A 20,786-nucleotide genomic window follows, 5' to 3' on the forward strand; every position below is an offset into this window, starting at 1 on the left:
TGAAACTTTGTGAGACCGGGGTGGGTTTGCTCTCGCTGTGCTGTAGCCATAACAACCCGAGTGTGTAGGTAAGCTAGTTACCAGTGTGCTGACCCTTAAAGATCCCCTCTACACACACTTTCAGGCATACATCCACATCTCTGATGTGTGGTTGACATGATTTTTGCACAAACAAAAACACAACAAACCCAATAAAATCCTCACTCTTTTTGCTCATTGAAAATTCCAGAATGCATGCTGTCTAAATATTTGTAATTTGTGAAGTTTAATGCTGTTGTAATAAAAATATAAAATGTCCTCTCATAATTACACTTTCAGCAGTGAATTTGAAAATGTGTAAAAAGCATCAGACCTTCCAGAAATTGTGCACAGAGAAGCTCACATGTTCTACTGTAGAACCCAGAAACATTAACAGCTTTCAATGGATTCTCAACCTGTGAGGTGTTCACCTGCTGTCCATCAGTAATATGTGGTCCATTGATAACACACCACTACAAATACTAAAGAAAATAAATAAAAACCTACACAAGTTGTAGAAAATGAGGATGGGAGAATTGCAGGAAGGAAAACAGGCAGTGGAAGGTTTGAGTCCAGCTCAGGTGAGGAGATCATAATAAAGAATGGACCAGGTGGAGGACAAACAGTAGTAGGTTGAACTATAATAAATTGATTCTTTAAAAACATTATTGTTCCATTTGATAAATTCTACAATTAAAGGTTTTGTAATGTAAGATTGTTTAATTATGATTTCATTAAGAGTTACAATGGTACCTCATTAACCCTGGTGTATATACTGTATTTACCATGGGTGTATAAACCTACGTAAAGGACTATAGAATATGTAATAATATATCATGTAGAAGTGCTCAACATGGAGACAATACAGTATCTACTGTCTGCAGCTTCATCACACAACACTTTGTCATTGAATGCAGTCACTAGTGTGTGAATATATGCACAGCTCTTGTCTCTGATTTTGTTTGTTTCATGCCACAATGAAACACAGAATATATCAATCCATTGTTACTCGCGGTTAATGCGTTCCATGACCACCCGAAGTTCAACGAAGTTCTGCGATATAGCAACAAACTATTTATTTTACTATTTACGGTAATTTAAACATTTATGAACCCTCTCCATAGTGATATTAAACCACATTATGTCTGTATTGGCTTTTATCCTATCTCTTATATACTGTTTAAAAGTCCAGCAGCAAAAACTGGAACTTTTCTTCATGTCTTTATTTTTTAACTGAAAAGCCAAACATGTTCTGATTTCAGGATCTACTTGTATTTATTATATATGACAATAAAGGGAATATCTGTGACTTATGGCTTCAGATCAGGGGTGTCAAACTAATTTTCATCGTGGGCCACACCAGCATAATGGCTGTCTTCAAAGGGCCAGCTGTAACTTATAAATGTAACTAAATGTAAGCCAATGTAATGTAAAATAAACATAACTACTCTTTAATATTAAATAACTCTGGGTTTATTGCTTATTCAAGCACATAAAAATATGTTTGCTCTGCTATAACATAAATCCTTTTAATTTTTCAGGTCATGAAACCCACATCAATCAAAAATCAAACTATCCAAATGAATTAAGAAAAATAACATCAAACACAAGTAAATACATTAACTTTCTTCAGAATGGTTTTGTCAGAGTTAAATGGGCTCAATTACTGCATTGTGGGAAATGTAGTTTGGACAAAGCACACATTTTACCAATTTATTTTTGGACACTCTGACCATTTATGCTCTTGCGGGCCACATAAAATCATGTGGTGGGCCACATTTGGCCCCCAGGACTTGGGTTTGACACATGTGCTTTAGATGTTTAACATTAGTTGAGAAAAAAATTTAGCAGATAAATCAATCTGTGAGAGTTTCCGCTTACAGCTGTGAGTTTAATGCAGTACATGTGGACCAAAAGGTATCATAGCAGTTGAACCATGCATTGTGTTTGGGAGTAGTTCCATTAATTTATGTGCGGCTCCTTCTCTCACTTGGCTGGTTGCTTGTTTCTCCTCCACAGCTGAACTGAACCGTCCTCTAGTTGCAGCGGTAGCAGATTTGCCCGTCGATGCTGTCGGGTTTGTTTTCTAATGAATGTGACGGGGACAGGTGGAAGGCAAGCAGCCAGCTCGTTTGTGTGTGTGTGTGTGTGTGTGTGTGTGTGTGTGTGTGTGTGTGTGTGTGTCACACAACGTGGCTGAGACCATGTGCCTGACCTCTGACATCCACACGCCAAAACAGCACAGGAAACTCCCCCTAAACACACACACACACACACACACACACACACACACACACACACACACACACACACACACACACACACACACACACACAGAAACCCACGCGCCGTCTGTCACCGGCCTTTGACAGGCGTGACCAGGATGGGCAAAAAAGGGAGGTGGGGTGGGTTTAGGACCCCTCCAGCCATCCTATCCCCCACACCCTCACTCATTCCCCCTTTTCTAATTCCCTGATAGTGACCCTGCCCCCCACCCCTCCTCTTTCCCCACCTCAAACACACACAGGCAGGCTGGCCGTGTCAAGCCCAGAAGACAGATACATCATCTGCCCAGTGGCCTCTCTCTTTCTCCCTGTGCTATTAGCACTGATAGGACGACTAAGGACAGGTGGGGGGATGGGGGGTTCCGAAAGGATGCAGTCAAACCGTCCCGGTGAGGACGGGTTGTATGGGTGTGTATGGTGGTCTGTGTATCTGTTTAAAATTGATTTCTCTGATTTAAAATTTTGAGTTTTTAGAAACAAGTATGAGCTTCCGCTGCTTGGCTTTTTGTTTTTGTTTTTGAGATGGAAAAAAATAACAGAAACAATATTTTAATAGTTTGATCAGAAAAATAATAGCTCATGTGTGCAGGACATCTGTGACATTTGGGGGTTGCGGTCGCTGTGTTTGATTTAATATATACGAAATGAGTGGACCGATGGAGGGTAGGGGTTCAAACATGGCCAGAGGGGTTAGGGGGCAGTTGAGATGTTACTGAGAGGGAGGGGCAATGGACTGGAGGGGAGTGGGATGATAAAATGATTTTATGAGTTCCCTCCCTTCATATGCTGAGAGGTTGAAGGAGAATAGAATAATAAGTGTGTGTGTGTGTGTGTGTGTGTGTGTGTGTGTGTGTGTGTGTGTGTGTGTGTGTGTGTGTGTGTGTGTGTGTGTGTGTGTGTGTGTGTGTGTGTGTGTGCGTGCGTGGATGTATTAACCCCTGTATGACTGGGGTGGATTCAATATTTAGGAGATTTTGTTTTTTGAATAACATCTGCATTGTGTTGATGATGGTGGTAACGACACTAAGACTAGTTTGTGGATCACTGACATTGAGAGGACTAATCAGTCCTGGTCAGAGTCACTGGTGCTACCAGGAGGGAGATGAGCAGTGACCGGTTAATATTAATACTTTTTTAATACTGTACATGTAGACTAGATTTGCTTTAACGCTCCATAAAGAATGATTCTGGTGCTAGTGAATGATGACCATGTGAAGATGATTTCTGATCATCAAAGGTGAAGAAAATTGTGTCTGTAACTGAAGGAGTTCTGTTGTGGTTCATTTTTCTATTGAGGTATGTCTTTAAAACGATTCTGCTATTCTCTCTGAGAAATGGGTTTGGATAATTTAAGTTAATTTATAAATTATCCTTCTTCGTTTCTTCCCCAGAGAACCCATGAACATACACTTTGCATCGTCGTACTGATTATAAAGATTATTTTCACACTGTCAGGAGTATGAAGTCGGTTTATTTCTCCGTGAGGTCCTCCGCCATTTCTCAGTATTTACAGGCGTTTACTGCCACCATCTGGCCGTAACTGCATCCGTCACCCTGTCACAATCGTTTCTTGTGTATTTAAATATCAGATATTTAATTACATTTAATCACACATGTGCAAAAGTTTTTTTTAAAATAAATTTCTGTATTTTGTTTCTTTAATTTTTTTCTGTTTTCTTTTTCCTGTCTTTTTAAATCTCCTCCTTTATCCCCATCCTTTACTTCCCACCTTCTCTAATCGCACCTTTTTTGTGATTCTGATGATAGGATTAGACAAAAGCACCCCACACCCGTAGACACACATGACTTCAGTATAATTTTCAGTATATTATCGTTTTGTTTTTTTGGTTGTTTATAATGGTTTTATTAAGGAATCTGCAATATTTTAAATCAAATGCATCAACCTCACACAAACAGACAGAGTTTTAACACACTATGGTTCTTTCTTGTTGAGTTAAACAAAGGTCCTCGACTAAAGAAATAGAACCACTTAAAGAAACACGAGACAAGGCTTTTATCCAAGATGGCAGCGGTATTCTGAGTAATGTCTGGTGCTCAGGTAAGCAGTTCTTCTGTAGTTATCATTCCTGGAAGACTCACCTATGCAATCTCAAATACCACCAGAAACAGAAGGGAGTGCGGGGAATCCCAAAAATTGAGCTGACCTCAAGGTCTTGAAGAATTCAAAGGAGAGTCTTTGTTTTTCTCTGATAGTGATGTAATTCTGATGGGTTGTCACAGGACAGAAGTAATCCGTTTGTAGACGACCTCTTGTTCAGAGGCCAGCGATCGTGACGTCTGTGTGTCTGACTGATGACAATGAGCTGCAGGGCAGGAAGGGTGTTGTGTCGGGAGAACAGCCAGAGTACAAACGGGAAAAGAGACGAGCAGAAAATATTTCATCTTTGATGTGTGTTTCTGATGATGGAAACTTGTATCTGATCGATTTTCTATCCAGTAATGATATTTGACTGAAACTACATGAAACATACTTCAAACTAGTCTCCATTAAATAGCATTTATATTGTAGTATATTTGTTGTCTGGATGCACTGCCAAACATTTCCATGTGTCACTTGTGTTACTTTGCATTGGAAAAAATATGATGCAGCTTAATGTCTTTGAATTTATGCACACATTAAAATTAACAATAATTTAACATCATTCATCCATTTAAGTCTTATTCAACATTCATACTTCCTCAGCATATGAAACACTTTCCCTGCCTTTGTGATGACTGACACAGACTTTCCTTTTACCTTTTGACTTTCAGTCTGCTGCTCAGATGTTTTCTAGACACCCAGATGCTTGATGCTCAGTGTGTTTTTTTCCCATTAAAGCAAATTTAAAACAGCCTCTGCTTTTCTGACCATGTAGCTTAATCTAATGCATCTCTGATGTGTGTGTGTCACAGATATCAGGATGTCTAAAGCAGCAGAGGAGGAGAAGCCTGGGGCTGACTATCAAGGGGACAGTTCAGGTAAACCCATGAAGACACACGCACGCACGCACGCACCCACCCACACACACACACACACACACACACACACACACACACACACACACACACACACACACACACACACACACACACACACACACACACACACACACACACACACACACACACACACACACACACACACACACACACACACACGCGCACACATTGTTTAATCAGTGGTCCCTCTGTGTTTCAGACTCTGACAGAAACAGTCCTGATGACCAGGTTGGTTTTTTTTTTAGCTTTTCTCTTGTCACTGATAACATAATCATCAGTTATAATTACATTAGCACTTGTCATTAAAACATATTATTAGCTGCAATAATAAACTGTCGTTGTAAGTAAATAGTAAATAGTTCATCTGATTGGTTATTTTATAACAATCAAGTTACAATAATGCTGTAAACACACAGGAAAATCAATTAAACTGGTAAAACAAATTCTTTATCAAATCATCGCAGCGACATTACTGAAAATTAGGGCTGGTGTCTGCAGAATGTCAAATTGTTATTTACTGTGGTGAATGTTAATATAGTAATTAATTATATAATATGATAGCAGATTTTTTTTAATCCATTGGAATCCTTGGAAGTGACCATAGACTCTATAAAAAACTAATGTGAAGCCTTGCATCTGTCATCAGGTCGTAAGCTCACAAGTAAATGAGTTCTTATTTGATTTGCTGGCACACGAAACAGTTTCCTAATGAGGTAATGGTCTCAGCTATTAAAGTCTTCTTCAACACATGAGGTTGATTTTGTAAATTTATGTCCCAAATAGACTAGAATAGGCAATAAAGCAGGGTAAGTTTCAGGTGTGGCTGTTTTATGACTGGTGTTGCTGCAGCAATGTGTCCTCAGGTCCCGTCAGGACTCCATCAACATCACTTGCACCAGATACACTAACGTGGAGGCCTCCCTACTGTAACCATATAAAGTCATTTAAAAACTGGATGTTGTGATGGGTTTACACAAAGTCTTTGGTTGATGTGATAGTTGATTGGTCGAGGTCAGCGTCTCACAGTTCACAGTGACCTGTGGGGTTGAGCAGCTCTACTTGTTATTTAAATTGACATGGATCTCAGGACAAGCTCTTTGGTTTTCTACAGGTCCAACCAACGAAAACCAGCCCCTTCAGCATCTCTCCCTCTCCAGCAGGCACCAAGGTAAGCATAACTAAGCATGTGTAGGTTTGTCGTTTGGATCCTATCATCTATCTATTGAACATCAGAGGCTTCAACAACACAAAGTGTTGCTTTAAAATCCATTCACCAGTAGAAGAACATCTGCCCTGTGTGAATGTCTGCATGCAGACAATTTGAGATCAATCCCTTTAACTTTGCTTCCTATATGTCATTCATATATTATCAGGGGCGTCGGTGGCTCAGTGGTAGAGCACCGGTAGAGCGGGTCGTCCAATGTTTCAAGATCAGCAGTTCGATTCCTGCTCCTGCCCAAAAAGCACCCGGAGGTGAGCTGACAGTGGGAGGTGTCAGCTCACCTCTGGAGCACTGCCGAGGCGCCCTTGAGCAAGGCTCAAGCAACCTTACAAGTTGCTCAGTTGGGCGCACCACGAAAGAGCTACCCGTCACTACCTCCCCTGCATGCATGCAGACCCCTTGTGTGTGTGTTTGCGTATTCAGAGCCTGTACACACATACAGTATATAAGCATGATCTTAAATAACTGGATTGTGCCACTAATTTCCCTGTGGGGATTAAAATCAGTATTTTTTTTAAATCACCCAAAGGGAAACTCTGAATTTGGAACTAACACATCTTTGTCGGCAAAGCGACCTAAGAGTGAAAGGCAGGCAGCAGAGAGGATGTGAATGAGGTGACAGTGAGTGATAAATGTAAAGATGCTCCACAGTGCAGCAATGATTGATGGGTAATGACAGGGATGTGAGGTGGTAATGACAGGTGAGGGTCAGGGGTCATTGGATTTGGAATGTTTCTATCACCGTGGAGACGAGGACGATTGACTCATCTTTCTGGGTAGATGACTGGCAAACAGTTCAGGGATCAGCGGCGGCAGAGAGACTGGAGTTCAAGTCGAAGTCAAACCAATCAGTGTTAATGAATTTATTACCTGATCTGTCTTTTACATTCTGAGAAACCTCTGCTCTGACTGGACCAATGTTTGTCCAGCTGGTCCAGTACTGATTTACCACTTAACTATTGTCCCACTCAAAATCACAGAGCTGTCACTAATCAGGATTTGATAATTATTTGTTTCTCTATTCATTTGGAAATCTCAGTCTAAGAATGTTTTCTGGGAGTTGCTTTTCTTGTCTACCGTCCTCTCTCATTCTCCTGAGGAAAGAGACCATTGCTTGGATACACCTGCAGAGTTTGCCAAACCTTTCATTGTTAATTCCATTACTTAACGACAGTAGTTCAATTTCTCAACGAGTAGTTAAATTCTGTTCAAGTTTCTCTCATATCATCAGCCTAAGTACAGGATAACACCTTTGACTGTGTTGGGTCACGGTAAAAAGTATAGTTTCAGACTAGATCAGGCTTTGGGGAGACTCCAGTCTGAGGTGTCTCCCTCTTCCAGGGAGGTTTGCCCTCAATGCCACAAGTTTACTGGTTTCCACCATTCTTGTAGCATAATGTTAACAACAGCCCTGCTGACCAGCTGGTCCAAACACTGGGTTATGTGATTAACCGCTATGGTGTGATATCAAGTTTAATATCAGTCAGCGACCCCTGCTGAGGACTTGAGGTTTTTCTTAAAGACTAATATGTTCTGAATGCAGCCCAGTAGATTACAACAACTTTTGGTGTGTGTGTGTGTGTGTGTGTGTGTGTGTGTGTGTGTGTGTGTGTGTGTGTGTGTGTGTGTGTGTGTGTGTGTGTGTGTGTGTGTGTGTGCGTGCGTGTGTGTGTGTAGGTGTGTGTGTGTGTGTGTGTGTGCGTGTGTGTATGAGTGTGTGAGTTTGTGTGTGTGTATGTAGATGTGTGTAGGTGTGCACGTGTGCGTGTGTGTGTGTGCATGATGGTGCTTCCTCTAATGATACTAATGACATTGCTAACATGCTTTTGTGATCGACTTCAGGGGAAGAATGAGGACAGTTCTGAAATGGCCTACAGCAACCTTGTTCCTCCTGCACCTCCATCCCAGCAGCAACAGACCCAACACCACCACACACAGCTGATGCTGGCTGGCAGTCAGTTAGCAGGGGTGAGACAACAGAGAGAAGGGGAGAGAGTATACTCCAAAAAATTTTTTTTTAAATTCAATTGTTTTATAACCAGGTCTGGCGCCTTTCTTTGCCGACACGGAGACTACAGATCATGGCTATTGGAAAATAACCTCGTCTGACTGCTGAACACAGCAGATACCAAAGTAGAGAGTAATAATAATAATAATAATAATAATAATAATAATAATGTGTCCCCTGCCTCTCAGCCGTTAGTCAGCTGGGATAGGCTCCAGCAACCCCTGTGACTCGCAAAAGCGGAAGAAGCTGTCATGAATGAATGAAGTCTTTATTAGCACAGAGTTTAAAGTGAAAAATAACTTAGCAACAGCTGTAATGTACTAATTTACATTAAAATATTTGTTTTAAATTAGAAGCTGTCCTGAAGGGCTAGAAAACACGTAGTTTTCAGGGAATCAGAATTAAAGATGGTTTTAACTGCTTGTCCTGATCTGTAACGATTTACTGATGTTGTCTGGTTTCCTTTCTTCTGTTTTTTCTTTTATTCTCTCTTAATGCATCCTTTTCTTCTGTCATACTTCTTCACCTTTCATCCATCCTACATGTTTACGTCTTCATTTTGTTTTCCGTGGCCGACCTCCAGCTTGCTGCTCTCCTCCCGGCGCAGCAGCAACTGCTCCTCCAGCAGGCTCAGGCTCAGCTCCTGGCAGCTGCTGTCCAGCAATCCAACGCCGCCCACGCAGCTCACGCCGCCCACGCCGCCGCGCAACAACAGGCCAACCAGCAACAGCAGCAACAGAACCAATCGCAGTCCCAGCAGCATCATCAGCAGCAGCAACATCCATCCAAACAGGAGCAATCAGTCCAAGCCCCGCCTCCACCACAGCTGGCCCTGACACAGCCAATCCAGCTCACCGCCCAGGTTAAGACAACCAACAGTTTAATAGCTAAATGTTTGCCGCTGATTGGCTGAAAAATTGGATTTATATGACAAAATTGGGCGGCACGGTGGCGCAGTGGGTAGCGCTGTCGCCATACAACAAGGCGGGTCTGGGTTCGGGTCCTGCTCTGTGTGAAGTTTGCATGTTCTCCCCGTGTTTGCGTGGGTTCTCTCTGGGTTCTTCGGCTTCCTCACACCTCCAAAATATGAACTTTAGGTTAATTGGCAGGTCCCAAATTGCCCATAGGAGGGAGTATGTGTGTACATGTTTGTATGTCTCTGTGTAGCTCTGCGGTGCACCTGCGTCGCGCCCGAATTTTGCCCCGTCTCATGCCCTATGTCAGCTGGGATAGGCTCCAGTTCCCCATAACCCATGCAAGCGGACGACGCGGTCAGGGAAATTAATGAACGCTGGGCTTGCGCTAGCCATTCGCCACTTCGCCATAGGCGAAGTAAATTCCAGATTGGCTACAAGGTTTTTAGACTGTGTAGCCACAGTGGCGTTGTTATTTTTACGGAAAAAAGGCTAAAACTTACAACTTTTTCGCACGCTAGCGCCGTTATTTCTGCTAGCGCCACTATTTCCGCTACTGCCGCTATTTCCGCTTGCCGACTGAAATAGCCGAAGTGACCCGAACGCTCCCGATCATTAAATATGTACGTCCTCTCGTCCAATGAGAAACAAAAAGATTCTTTTTTTACAAGCTAAACCCGCGAATTGGTATACGACAAGGCGAGGACGATCGATTGAAAGAAATTAAGAATCCAGTGTTTTATTGTAGAGTTTGTGTTAAAACTCTAATTGAACAACAAATGGTGAATGCTGACAGGGGGGAGGAGTGGTGACAGACCGATCAGAAGGTAAATGAAAGATATTATCAATACTTTTTTGTAGTCTTAGACTTTTAATCCCTATGACCGGCAGGAATAACCAGCGATGTATGTAAATGTACCACCAAGAAAATATCAGTATCACGTAATTACGTGAAAGGTTTATTGTTATAACAATATCTTTTCACGTTATAACGTGAAATTATAACGTTATTTCATGATATGATTTTTTTCACGCTATAACCTGAAAATATCACGTTATTTCGTGATACGACTTTTTCACGTATATGAGGTGTATTCACCTCATTTGCTATTTTTCATGCCTTTTTAAATTGAAATGAAAAATCATATTATCGAATTAAAAAAACTAAACTAAACTATGGCATACCAATGGTTTTTGGTGGTGGTCAAAGTTAAAATGTCTTCTAGTCCAAGTAAAACTTACAAATAAACATTGAGTAATACCAAGAATCAAATTTATTAAAATCATAGTGTCTAAGTCAAAGTTAAAATGTTTTCTAGTCTAAGTAAAACTTACAAGTAAACACTGAGTAATATTTTGTATGACTGTATCTTCACATAGTGAATGCAAGTTTTCAGTTGTTGAATCTCACATTTATACCTGCATAAAGTAGGATAGAAACAAAGATAATTAAGCTTGAACTGTTGACTTTAGTGTATTTTTGTAGGTAAACTGAAGAGAAGATTTTGCCCGCAGAATACAGGAAAACAACCCCATTTTCTATAAAATTTCCCAGGGGAGGCCCCCGTACCCGCCCTGTGGGGGGTGTCCACCCTACACCCCCCCCCCGCCCCTTGCGACAAGCATTGGTCGTCAGCGCACTGCGCCGCTGTCTTGGACACAGAATGTGGCTTTTTGTGGCTTACTCAATTCTTTTACACTGAGCCACAGTGGCTTGGTCATACTAGCTCCTAGTGCAAGCCCAGGAACGAATGAATTAATGAAAAAATTGTCCTGCAATTAGCTGGCGATTTATCATCTTGTCTACAGCTGACTGTAGACAAGATGATTGCGAAGAAAATGGATGGATTAAAGGTGTCATATTGATGACACTTTTTTAAATCTTTGGTCATCACATTAAACTTTTCTGTTACCTTGTCCCTGTGCATCAGAGATTAGCTTTAAGTCTTGTGTATTTGTGTTGTCTATTGAAACAGGTTTGTTTGTTTGTTGCAGGACATCCAGCAGCTTTTACAGCTCCAGCAGCTGGTGTTGATGCCGGGTCATCCTCTCCAGTCTCCTGCCCAGTTCCTCCTGTCTCAGCCACCACAGAGTCAGCAGCCACAGCAAAGTGAGAGACCACAATAAAACTGACACAGAACGGCTACTCTGCAGACCTTCAGTCATAAAAGATTCCCCTGTAACTCCCTGCTGTACAATGTAATTGTTGGATCATCAGCTGTTTGACGAACTGCTCTTCATTTGACAGGCTTGCTTTCAACATCAAATCTGATCCAGCTACCTCAGCAAAACCCAGGAGGAGTACTGACGACTCCACCTCGCCTGGGACTCCAAGCACAGGTAGAACATGTCTTATGGAGAGAAAAACAATGAGAGAGAGGAATCTTGGGAAACTGTACACCGTTTAGAAAATTACAGAATCCATCAAGAAAAATGAAGTTAAACTTTGGGTAGATTGAAGTCCATGTTCTCAGTATGTAATGCCTAAATTTATCAGCTATGACACTCAAATACAGGGGTCTCCAAAATGTTTCCTGTTAGGGCCACATAACTTTTCCCTTCTCCGACGGGGGGCTGGGGTCAGTTTCTAACAGAAATACTGTGATGATCGGAGGGATGCTTAAATGTAATGAAATAAATAACACTGAAATAGATATAACCAGGGGGAGTGTTTTTCTGGTACAGTTCAGGGGCCTGTGCCGAATCTGGAGACCTCTCCTGATCATATCTGAACTCATTATACAAATAATAACTGATGAAAAGTAATTAAAATTAACTCATGATTGGGGTACGCCCTGGACTAGTTTGCAGTTCATCACAATGACAACTTTTAGATATCAATTCACCTCTAGTAGCATTGGTAGAATTTAGCCACAATGATATTATTCAGCTGCAGACTGGAATGCTGCAGTAAAACTAGATCAAGGATCACAGTGGGTGTTAGGTGTTAAATATATTCCACAGCAGCTTCTTTTCATAGTAAGACACGCTTTGTGATTCCAATGAATTTTGATATTTTCACACAAGTCAAGCAGCTCACCTTGCATCTGCAGTGGTCATGTCCCTTAAAATAATGCATGAATGCAGCTCCACACGCTGCACAGACACAATTATGTCATTTCAAACACGACAGCGGTGTTTGCTGCTTGTTTGTGTGTTTTATGCACAGAGACATTGAATGTAAATGAAACGTGTAGCAGCGGGTGTCATGCATGATCTGTGGTCAATTAGGTAATTTCCCTCAAGCTTGCAAGGTCAGATCCCTGCTTTCATTTACTGAGTGTTCATATTCTAAGCTGAACCAGAGGCAGACTGAGGCCAAATTCTATCACTGAATAGTAAATGCATTGCATTTTTATCCTGTTTAGAAAAAAAGATTGGCGTGTTGCATGATACCTGTCAAATCTGTATAATCTGTCCAGATACCTACAAACCAATTGATTTGATGTCCTGTGAAAATGGTTTTTTAAACTCTTATCAATGAGATGGAGCCCACAATTCTGACACGTGCAAGGTTTAGAATTCCCTCCATTTGTTGGGCCTCACACTCAGCCCTTTCATATTTTACACACTTATTTACTTCTCCATCTTCCTGACATCCCAGAGGGAGAAGACTAGTGAAGTGGTTGTCGGAGGAAGCGGCAACAGCAGCGCTGGCAGCTCTGTTGTGACCAGCGGCAGCAGCGGTGTCAGTGTCGTGACGTCTGTAGGAGCCACATCAGCTTCCAGCAGTGCCATGGGTGCCTCCTTGACATCTGCCTTGACTCCTGGAGGACACAGCAGTCACATGGGGGAAGAGCCCAGCGACCTGGAAGAGCTAGAGCAATTCGCACGCACATTCAAACAGCGACGAATCAAGCTGGGATTCACCCAGGTAGAAGACAAGGATAAGAGGAGGGTTGGCGGGAGCATCTGTGTGTGCAATATTTGACACTGTTTATCTGCCTCTGTCAGGGAGATGTTGGCGTAGCGATGGGAAAACTGTACGGCAACGACTTCAGCCAGACTACCATCTCCCGATTTGAGGCACTCAACCTGAGCTTTAAGAACATGTGCAAGCTGAAGCCTCTGCTGGAGAAGTGGCTGAGTGATGCAGGTAAAAATCTGAATACAAAAATCAGAAATCAGAGCAGGCGTCTTTAATCACATGTTTGTTGACCAATATATTATTCATAATAGTGATATAATAATATGGTGAAGGCAACATTGCAGTGCACACACACACACACACACACACACACACACACACACACACACACACACACACACACACACACACACACACACACACACACACACACACACACACACACACACACACATACATACAATATACTGTATACGGTATATGTATATACACTTTATACTGTTTACATTCCATGCATATATATGTGTGTGCAGTGTTGTCATTTGCGTGCATCCTTGCGTCTTTGACGCACATGTTTTGACACGGACGCACGATCGTCAGACCTAAATATTCACAAATTTTTGCATTTCTCTACTTAAATTTTGAACCCAAAAATCGGCATTATGTTTTGATCTCGCATAAGTTTCTCTTCACGAGACTCACCTGCGTTGTTCTGCCTTATTAAACTTGACCAAACAGCAACACGAAGTCTGCTCATTTAAGAGAGTGAGAAGTTGGTTAGGTCCTCCCCTCACGCTTGTTGTGGAGGGTTCTGTTGGGTTTCTCTGTCTGTTAAAGCACTTTGAAACGTCTGCTGATGTGATTAAGCGCTATACGAATAAAGGTTGATTTGATTGATTTAACTGATTGATTGATTGATTGATTGATTGATTGATTGATTGATTGATTGATTGATTGATTGATTGATTGATTGATTATCACCATGCCTACGAAAAAGATGCAGAAGTTGGAGAAAAAGCAAGTGACATGAATGCTTTCTTGCTTAAAAAAACAATCAAAAGTTAATGAAGATAAGGAGACAGATATTATTGACAGATATTACTAAAATGTGTGTGGAGCAGGCTCTGTCAGCTTGGTGTAGTGGTCACAGGAGAATATATGAATTAAAGGAAAACTATTGAGTGAACAGCAAAAGTGTAAAAAAAAAAAAAAATTTATTACATCTTTATTTCTTTTCTTTTTTTAATGACTACTAGGCTTTAACATTTTGATATAACTAATATATAATTTTAGTCTTTTTTCTTTTTATTTGAACAGTTATGATGTAATTAATAAAAACATTAAAATGAACAGTTTGTTTAGTTTTTTTGTACTATTGGAAAAACTCAATCCTTGCATAAGCTTCTAATGTATATTGTGTTATTACTTTTGGGATGCATACATTTTTCTTGAAGCGCATCTCAGGGATGCACTACTTTCTTGAGGTAAAATGAACTCTGAGTGTGTGCATGTGTGTGTGTGTGTGTGTGTGTATGTGTGTGTGTGTGTGTGTGTGTGTGTGTGTGTGTGTCTATATATACAGTATATATACATATATATATACACACACACACACACACACACACACACACACACACACACACACATATATATATATATATATATATATATATATATACAGACGCTCCTCAACTTTTTTGTTACACTCCGAACGGCTAAACGTAATGTGAAAATGAATGTTAGTTGTTACTGTACGTTCCAGTAATGTGTGACTATTCATACTGTATGTACATCCATAATTCTATTACTAGTCTGTCATTTACACCATGTAAACAATGGACGCAGTATTAAACGTAAGATCGTTGGAATGTCTCGTACTATGGAGAGCGCGCCAAACTCAAAAATTCACTCACAACAATTTGTTTTACAAAATTATTTGAAAGTTATTTCAAACGTAAAATCGAAAAAAACGTAAAGCGAATGAAAGTAAGTAGAGGAGAGTCTGTGTGTGTGTATATATGTGTGTGTGTGTGTGTGTGTGTGTGTGTGTGTGTGTATATACTGTATATATATATATATATATATATATATATATATATGTGTGTATGTGTGTGTGTATATACTGTATATATACACACACACACACACACACACACACACACATATATACACACACACAGACGCTCCTCTACTTACTTTCATTCGCTTTACGTTTTTTCGATTTTACGTTTGAAATAACTTTCAAATAATTTTGTAAAAAAAAATTTTGTGAGTGATTTTTTGAGTTTGGCGCGCTTTCCATACATACTGTACGTATAATCTGTTAAAAAGTTTAAAAATTGTGTTGTCACCATGTGAGTTGTGTAAAGAAACTGTTCATGTCCTCCATTAAATGTTTCTCTGTGTCCTTGTTTCTCTCCCCCTGACAGAAACCATGGCAGTAGACAGCATGCTGCCCAGCCCATCCTCTATCTCCACCCCCATGTTGGGCCTTGAGGGTCTACCCGGCCGACGCAGGAAAAAGCGCACAAGCATAGAGACCAACGTGCGAGTGGCTTTAGAGCGCAATTTCAACACGGTAGGAGACTCATCATTCTATAAAAGTCACATGCTCAGGGAGAGAGGCATAAACACATGACCTGTTTCCAACATCTGCTAACCAAAGATTTACATGGAATCAATCATTCATTCTTTATTATATTATTATATTATAGATTATTGATTTATTTCTGGCAGGGATCTAGACTATTTGAAAGGACACATTAGGATTCAATTAATAGAAAAAAATTAAAAATGACTATAAAAACAGGAACAAAGCGGACACAGACTTGTGATGTTATAAGGAGAAATAACCTGATGCAGATTATCACATCGAGCTGTTTTTAATGTTTAGTGTTTCATGCATTTCTGTATGTCTGTATTTGATAAATCGTCTCTAAATGGTAGTTTTCTTTCCAACATCTCTTACGTTTATCAGGAAGATTCATATTTTATTTTCATGTGCATTGAGCTACATGGGCTTCTGTTCCTCCGCAGAACCAAAAGCCTACCTCGGAGGAGATCCTGATGATGGCAGAGCAGCTCAACATGGAGAAGGAGGTTATTCGTGTTTGGTTCTGCAACCGCAGGCAGAAAGAGAAACGTATCAACCCATCTAGCAGCACCACACCTCCTCTTCCCAGCCAGACCCCCCCTGTTGTGACGCACAAAGCTTCCTGCTACAGCCCACACATGGTATCCTCACGTTTATACTTTTGTTTTGGTCCTGAAAATTTAGATGCCAGCTTGATATTTGTTTTAGTGATGGGCAGAAACATTTCCTGAATCCTTGTTCCCTCTCCAGATATCCAGTCATGGTCTGTCCCAGGTTACAACCAGCCTCAGCACAACAGGTGAGCTGGAAATTCTGTGATGCTCACTCTCACCAACAAGTAATTAAAGTTTAACACACTGCCTCTCTGTTGTGTCTTTGGGACCCAAAGGTCAGTCACAGGAAGATTAAACTGGCCCCAATATTATTTGGAAGGAGTTGAAATATGATCTGAAGTGCTATATATAAAAAATTTAAAAAATTCTGCGAGAGAAAGGTTGAAACAGAAACAATGATGTTTTGTTGACATGGAAGAACTGGTTCCATCTTGACTTGTTTACCTCCATGAATCTTGACTCATCGGCTTGATTTATAGACCTTGGCTACGATGCGAGCAAACCCAGGGTTCACGGATATGAGCGATGGACTGACACATAACAAACATGCTGGATATTTATTGTCCTGCTGAGCTGAGGCCAATACTTTCCTGTCTATAACTCCTCTGTCTGGTTCGTAATTTTTAAGAAAGATGCTCGAAGATCTCAGATTTCTAACTGCTGATGAAGAACTGTGTCTCTAAAGTGTTTATTCTGTGATAGTACCATCCACAGAACAACAAACCTGCTAGGGCATTAATATCCCACCTCTCTTTCCTTCAGGCACCAGTTTGTCACCTTCAGCATCCTGCCCTATGACTCCTGTTGGCTCTGCCGCAGTAGGCTCCACCTCTTCTGCTGTGACTCCACCTCCTCATAGCACAGCCAGTCCTTCCCCATCCAACCTTGGGGCCCATGGGCTCAGCAGTGGGTGAGTTGTTTTTTTTTTGAATGGTTAATTTTACTAATTTCACAACTTTTTAACAAAAGTTTAATTCATCTTTCAACTCACTGAAGCAAAAAGAACCAAAATTTCGAACGTTAAACATTAGCTCTTGACCACTTGTCAGTAATGAAAGCTTCTTTTAGATTCACACAATTCTATACTAGTCACACAATGAAGGTGTGTGTGATTCCTAAGCTACATCATGACTGTGTGTTCACAAACACAGAGACACGTATGTACTAGTAAGGTGTGCTGACTTGTGGAAAATAGTAGGTGCTGCAAAAAACCTAAAAGAAGCTGCTGGTGCCTCGGTGAAGATCTGAAGATGTCCAGCTCTGATCAGTATATTTTTGTAAACCATGGCATGTGTGAATTTGAATGAATTTGCTGCCACTAACATTTCAGGAACCAGATGATGGCAGTAAGCACAGCGATGAACCAGGCTCTCATCGGCAGCAATCCCCTGGCTACCATCAAAGGTGTGTGTGTGTGTGTGTGTGTGTGTGTGTGTGTGTGTGTGTGTGTGTGTGTGTGTGTGTGTGTGTGTGTGTGTGTGTGTGTGTGTGTGTGTGTACAGTATGTGTGTTTGTGTGTGTGTCCCATCCCAGCAAGCCTTCGTGAGTCTCCATTCCCATAGACCACTTCCCATTTCACCCTCCATCTATTCTACACACAATGAATTTCCTTGCAGCCACACTCCTCCTCCTCAGCACAAACTTTTTGAATCACTCAGTATGGTGAAAGATTCAATTTGATTCTCACACAATAGTCTGCTATTATCACAAAGTCACAAGCACCCCTTATGGCAAAGCTTAGGAAGCCAAGTCAGCTTACAGTAAACAGTTGAACAGACACAATCCCCCTCAAACCTGTTGGCTAAATAACCAGTTTACACTCAAAACAGCCCTTTTTGAAAGAGATGATCTGCTACCAAATCAATTAAGCATCACAAATATGATTCTTTGAGCTCATCTTTGAATTCCTCATGTGGTCTATCTCCCTAAAGCTCCCATCAGACCTTCCCTCTTTCTTCCACGTCATTTAGCAGCGGGCTCCTTCAGGCCATGTGTTGATGAGAAGGATACAGTTTGCCTGCTCTGATAGAGTCTAAGGCTGTGGGGGGGAAGAAAGAGGAGGCCCTGTGAACTGAGGGGGCTCCAAATGAATCATTGACGAGAAAGGATTTGTGGTTGGAGTCCCTCTGGCGCCACACAAGCTATAAGCATTTACACTCATGGTACTGGAATAGTGGATGAAAGTGCTGATGATTACACTGGAATTCAAAAGATGTCGATTTAAACTGTGTCACAACAGAGTTGTGACTGACAGACAGATATTCTGTCACACTGCTGTCATCTTGCAATATAAAAGTAGATCTTCAGTGTTGGGTGGTATTACTTACTGTGACTTAATATACAGTACAGATGCTATACCATTAAAAGTTCACCTAAAGGAGATCTGTTCTGACCATATTACTATTTTACTTTGAACCTTGATTACTTTATTCACAAGCATCTGAATCCATTATGTCATCATGTAAAGTTGGTAGTGAATGTGTGTAGCTAGTAATTATCTCCATGATCCACGCCCTTTATTTAGTCTCAGCAATCAGCGTATTTTGACCTTGTCATTTTCAAGTCCACCTAAAATTCTGCTTAATCTAGCGTCTTTGCTGATTGCTTGTGTCTGATACTTTCACCGATTTCTATTTGTATTTACATCCTGTCTTTTATTGTGTACTCTACATTTTTCTCTTTTCCACTCTGCTTGTTCATTATTTTTCATTATTATTGTTATGTTTTGTTCATTCTAATCCTTTTTCTTTTGAGATGTACCTATTCATATTTTATCTATTCCCACCTCCATCCTACCTCTTTCTCATCTCAACTTTAATCTTCTCTCTCTATCTCTCTCTATCTTTCTCTTTCTGCTCTCATCTTCCTGTCCTTCCTCTGTAACTGTTCACCCTCCTCTTCTTCCTCCTCTCTTCCATCATTACCAGCTCTAGCAGCCAGCAGTGGTCATTTGCCAATCTCCAGCCTGGAGGGACCAGCAGGTCACATGCTTCTGGGAGGACCTGGGGGTGCGGCTGTTCCTCCTTCCCTCCGTCCATCCCTCTTCCTCAACCGGCCCACCCTTCTCCCCATGGTGACCGGCTCAGTGGCAACAGCCTCCACGCCTGCCATGGGACCAGTTAGCAGCAGCGGCGGCGGTGTATGCGGCCCAAGGCCTCCTTTCTCCCAGTCTCCTCCCACTGGCGCCAGCAACCTCATGAGCCCAGAGGAATCCACATCTCCTTGTTCTAGCCCCACCTCCTTCTGTTCATTCAGTGAAGCCTCACCCCCGCCCCTAGGTGGGGCCATGGCTGAGTGATCCTTGACTGACCACCAAAGTATCCTATCAAAGGAGGATGAGGAGGAAGACAGGAGAAGCAGTGCATTAAAGGAGCTTTAAAAATATAAATTTACAACCTCGCCTTTCAACCAAAGCCATCTCTCTGTCTGATCCATCTGTGATTGGCGTCTCTTTCTCTGTCTCCCCACTGAAGTCTCCTGAAGCCAAAAATATACACACAGACGGAAAATGGGAAGAGGCAAAGAAAGAGGCAGGACGGAGAGGATAGAGAGAACTTCAGAACAGAGGGGGAAGTCAAACCAAATAATGATCTACGGCTGGAGAAGTGACTCTAAAGAGTGGTCTTGGCAGTGAGAAATGAACCTCGTGCTTTTTATCAGAGGGATAATAAAAACTCACTGAGGGCAGGGAAGAGAGAAAAATGTGAGAAATGGGAGGCAAGAAGAAAAGACTTGTTCAACAAGCTCAGAGGATCAAGTGGTTGCAACCAAATTTACAAAAGATGCTCAAAGAGAAACACATACTGACGAAGACGAAAACCAAAATCTCCAAAATACCAAAAACTTAAAACCAAAAACAACAACAAAACAACAACAAAATAACAACAACAAACGGAGAGAAAAGCTTTAGTTCAAACAGACTTTTACCACCTGATCTGTCTTGGACAGGTTTGGTGCCCCATCTTACTTCATGTCAAACATTTTCCTTTTCAGTTAGATGATCAATTTTTCTCATGTTCAGTTCAAGATTTACAAAAGTTATTTTTTTTATTATTTTGTATTAAATATAGTTTCTTAAGGTTTTCCATCTACTCCCACTGGCAGGATGTCTACCTACCTCTTTACAGTGTTACAGTGTGAACCTACCATTTAATAGAAGTCTTTCTTTTCTCCAACCTGGAGTGGTAGACAGGTGGGGTTTATTACTACCTTATATTTATCTTAGTAAATCAGCAGTGAGATGTAAATCTCTGCATACTGTTAA

The 20,786-nt window shown here is 41.2% G+C and overlaps 1 protein-coding gene across 1 annotated transcript; it reads left to right on the top strand.

The window, feature by feature from the left end:
- The first annotated feature begins 5,221 nt into the window (after positions 1 to 5,221).
- On the top strand, positions 5,222 to 20,396 carry pou2f2a (POU class 2 homeobox 2a). Its single transcript, XM_068333313.1, has 15 exons — positions 5,222 to 5,282; positions 5,503 to 5,531; positions 6,415 to 6,471; positions 8,368 to 8,493; positions 9,117 to 9,395; positions 11,443 to 11,557; positions 11,696 to 11,787; positions 13,052 to 13,321; positions 13,402 to 13,543; positions 15,745 to 15,893; positions 16,352 to 16,549; positions 16,659 to 16,707; positions 17,285 to 17,432; positions 17,853 to 17,926; positions 19,450 to 20,396. Exons 1-15 carry the CDS (start codon positions 5,225 to 5,227, stop codon positions 19,818 to 19,820), a joined length of 2,157 nt encoding a protein of 718 aa, XP_068189414.1. The 5' UTR covers positions 5,222 to 5,224; the 3' UTR covers positions 19,821 to 20,396.
- Positions 20,397 to 20,786: the final 390 nt, after the last annotated feature.

Source organism: Antennarius striatus, chromosome 14 (genome assembly GCF_040054535.1).
Source record: "Antennarius striatus isolate MH-2024 chromosome 14, ASM4005453v1, whole genome shotgun sequence".
NCBI classification, from domain to species: domain Eukaryota; kingdom Metazoa; phylum Chordata; class Actinopteri; order Lophiiformes; family Antennariidae; genus Antennarius; species Antennarius striatus.

Bases quoted from the DNA above. Each gene is read 5' to 3' on its own strand.
- pou2f2a (XM_068333313.1), top strand. From the start codon at position 5,225: ATGTCTAAAGCAGCAGAGGAGGAGAAGCCTGGGGCTGACTATCAAGGG. The intron at 9,396-11,442 runs GTTAAGACAACC...TGTTTGTTGCAG, and splicing joins CAATCCAGCTCACCGCCCAG to GACATCCAGCAGCTTTTACA. The intron at 16,708-17,284 runs GTGAGCTGGAAA...TCTTTCCTTCAG, and splicing joins AACCAGCCTCAGCACAACAG to GCACCAGTTTGTCACCTTCA.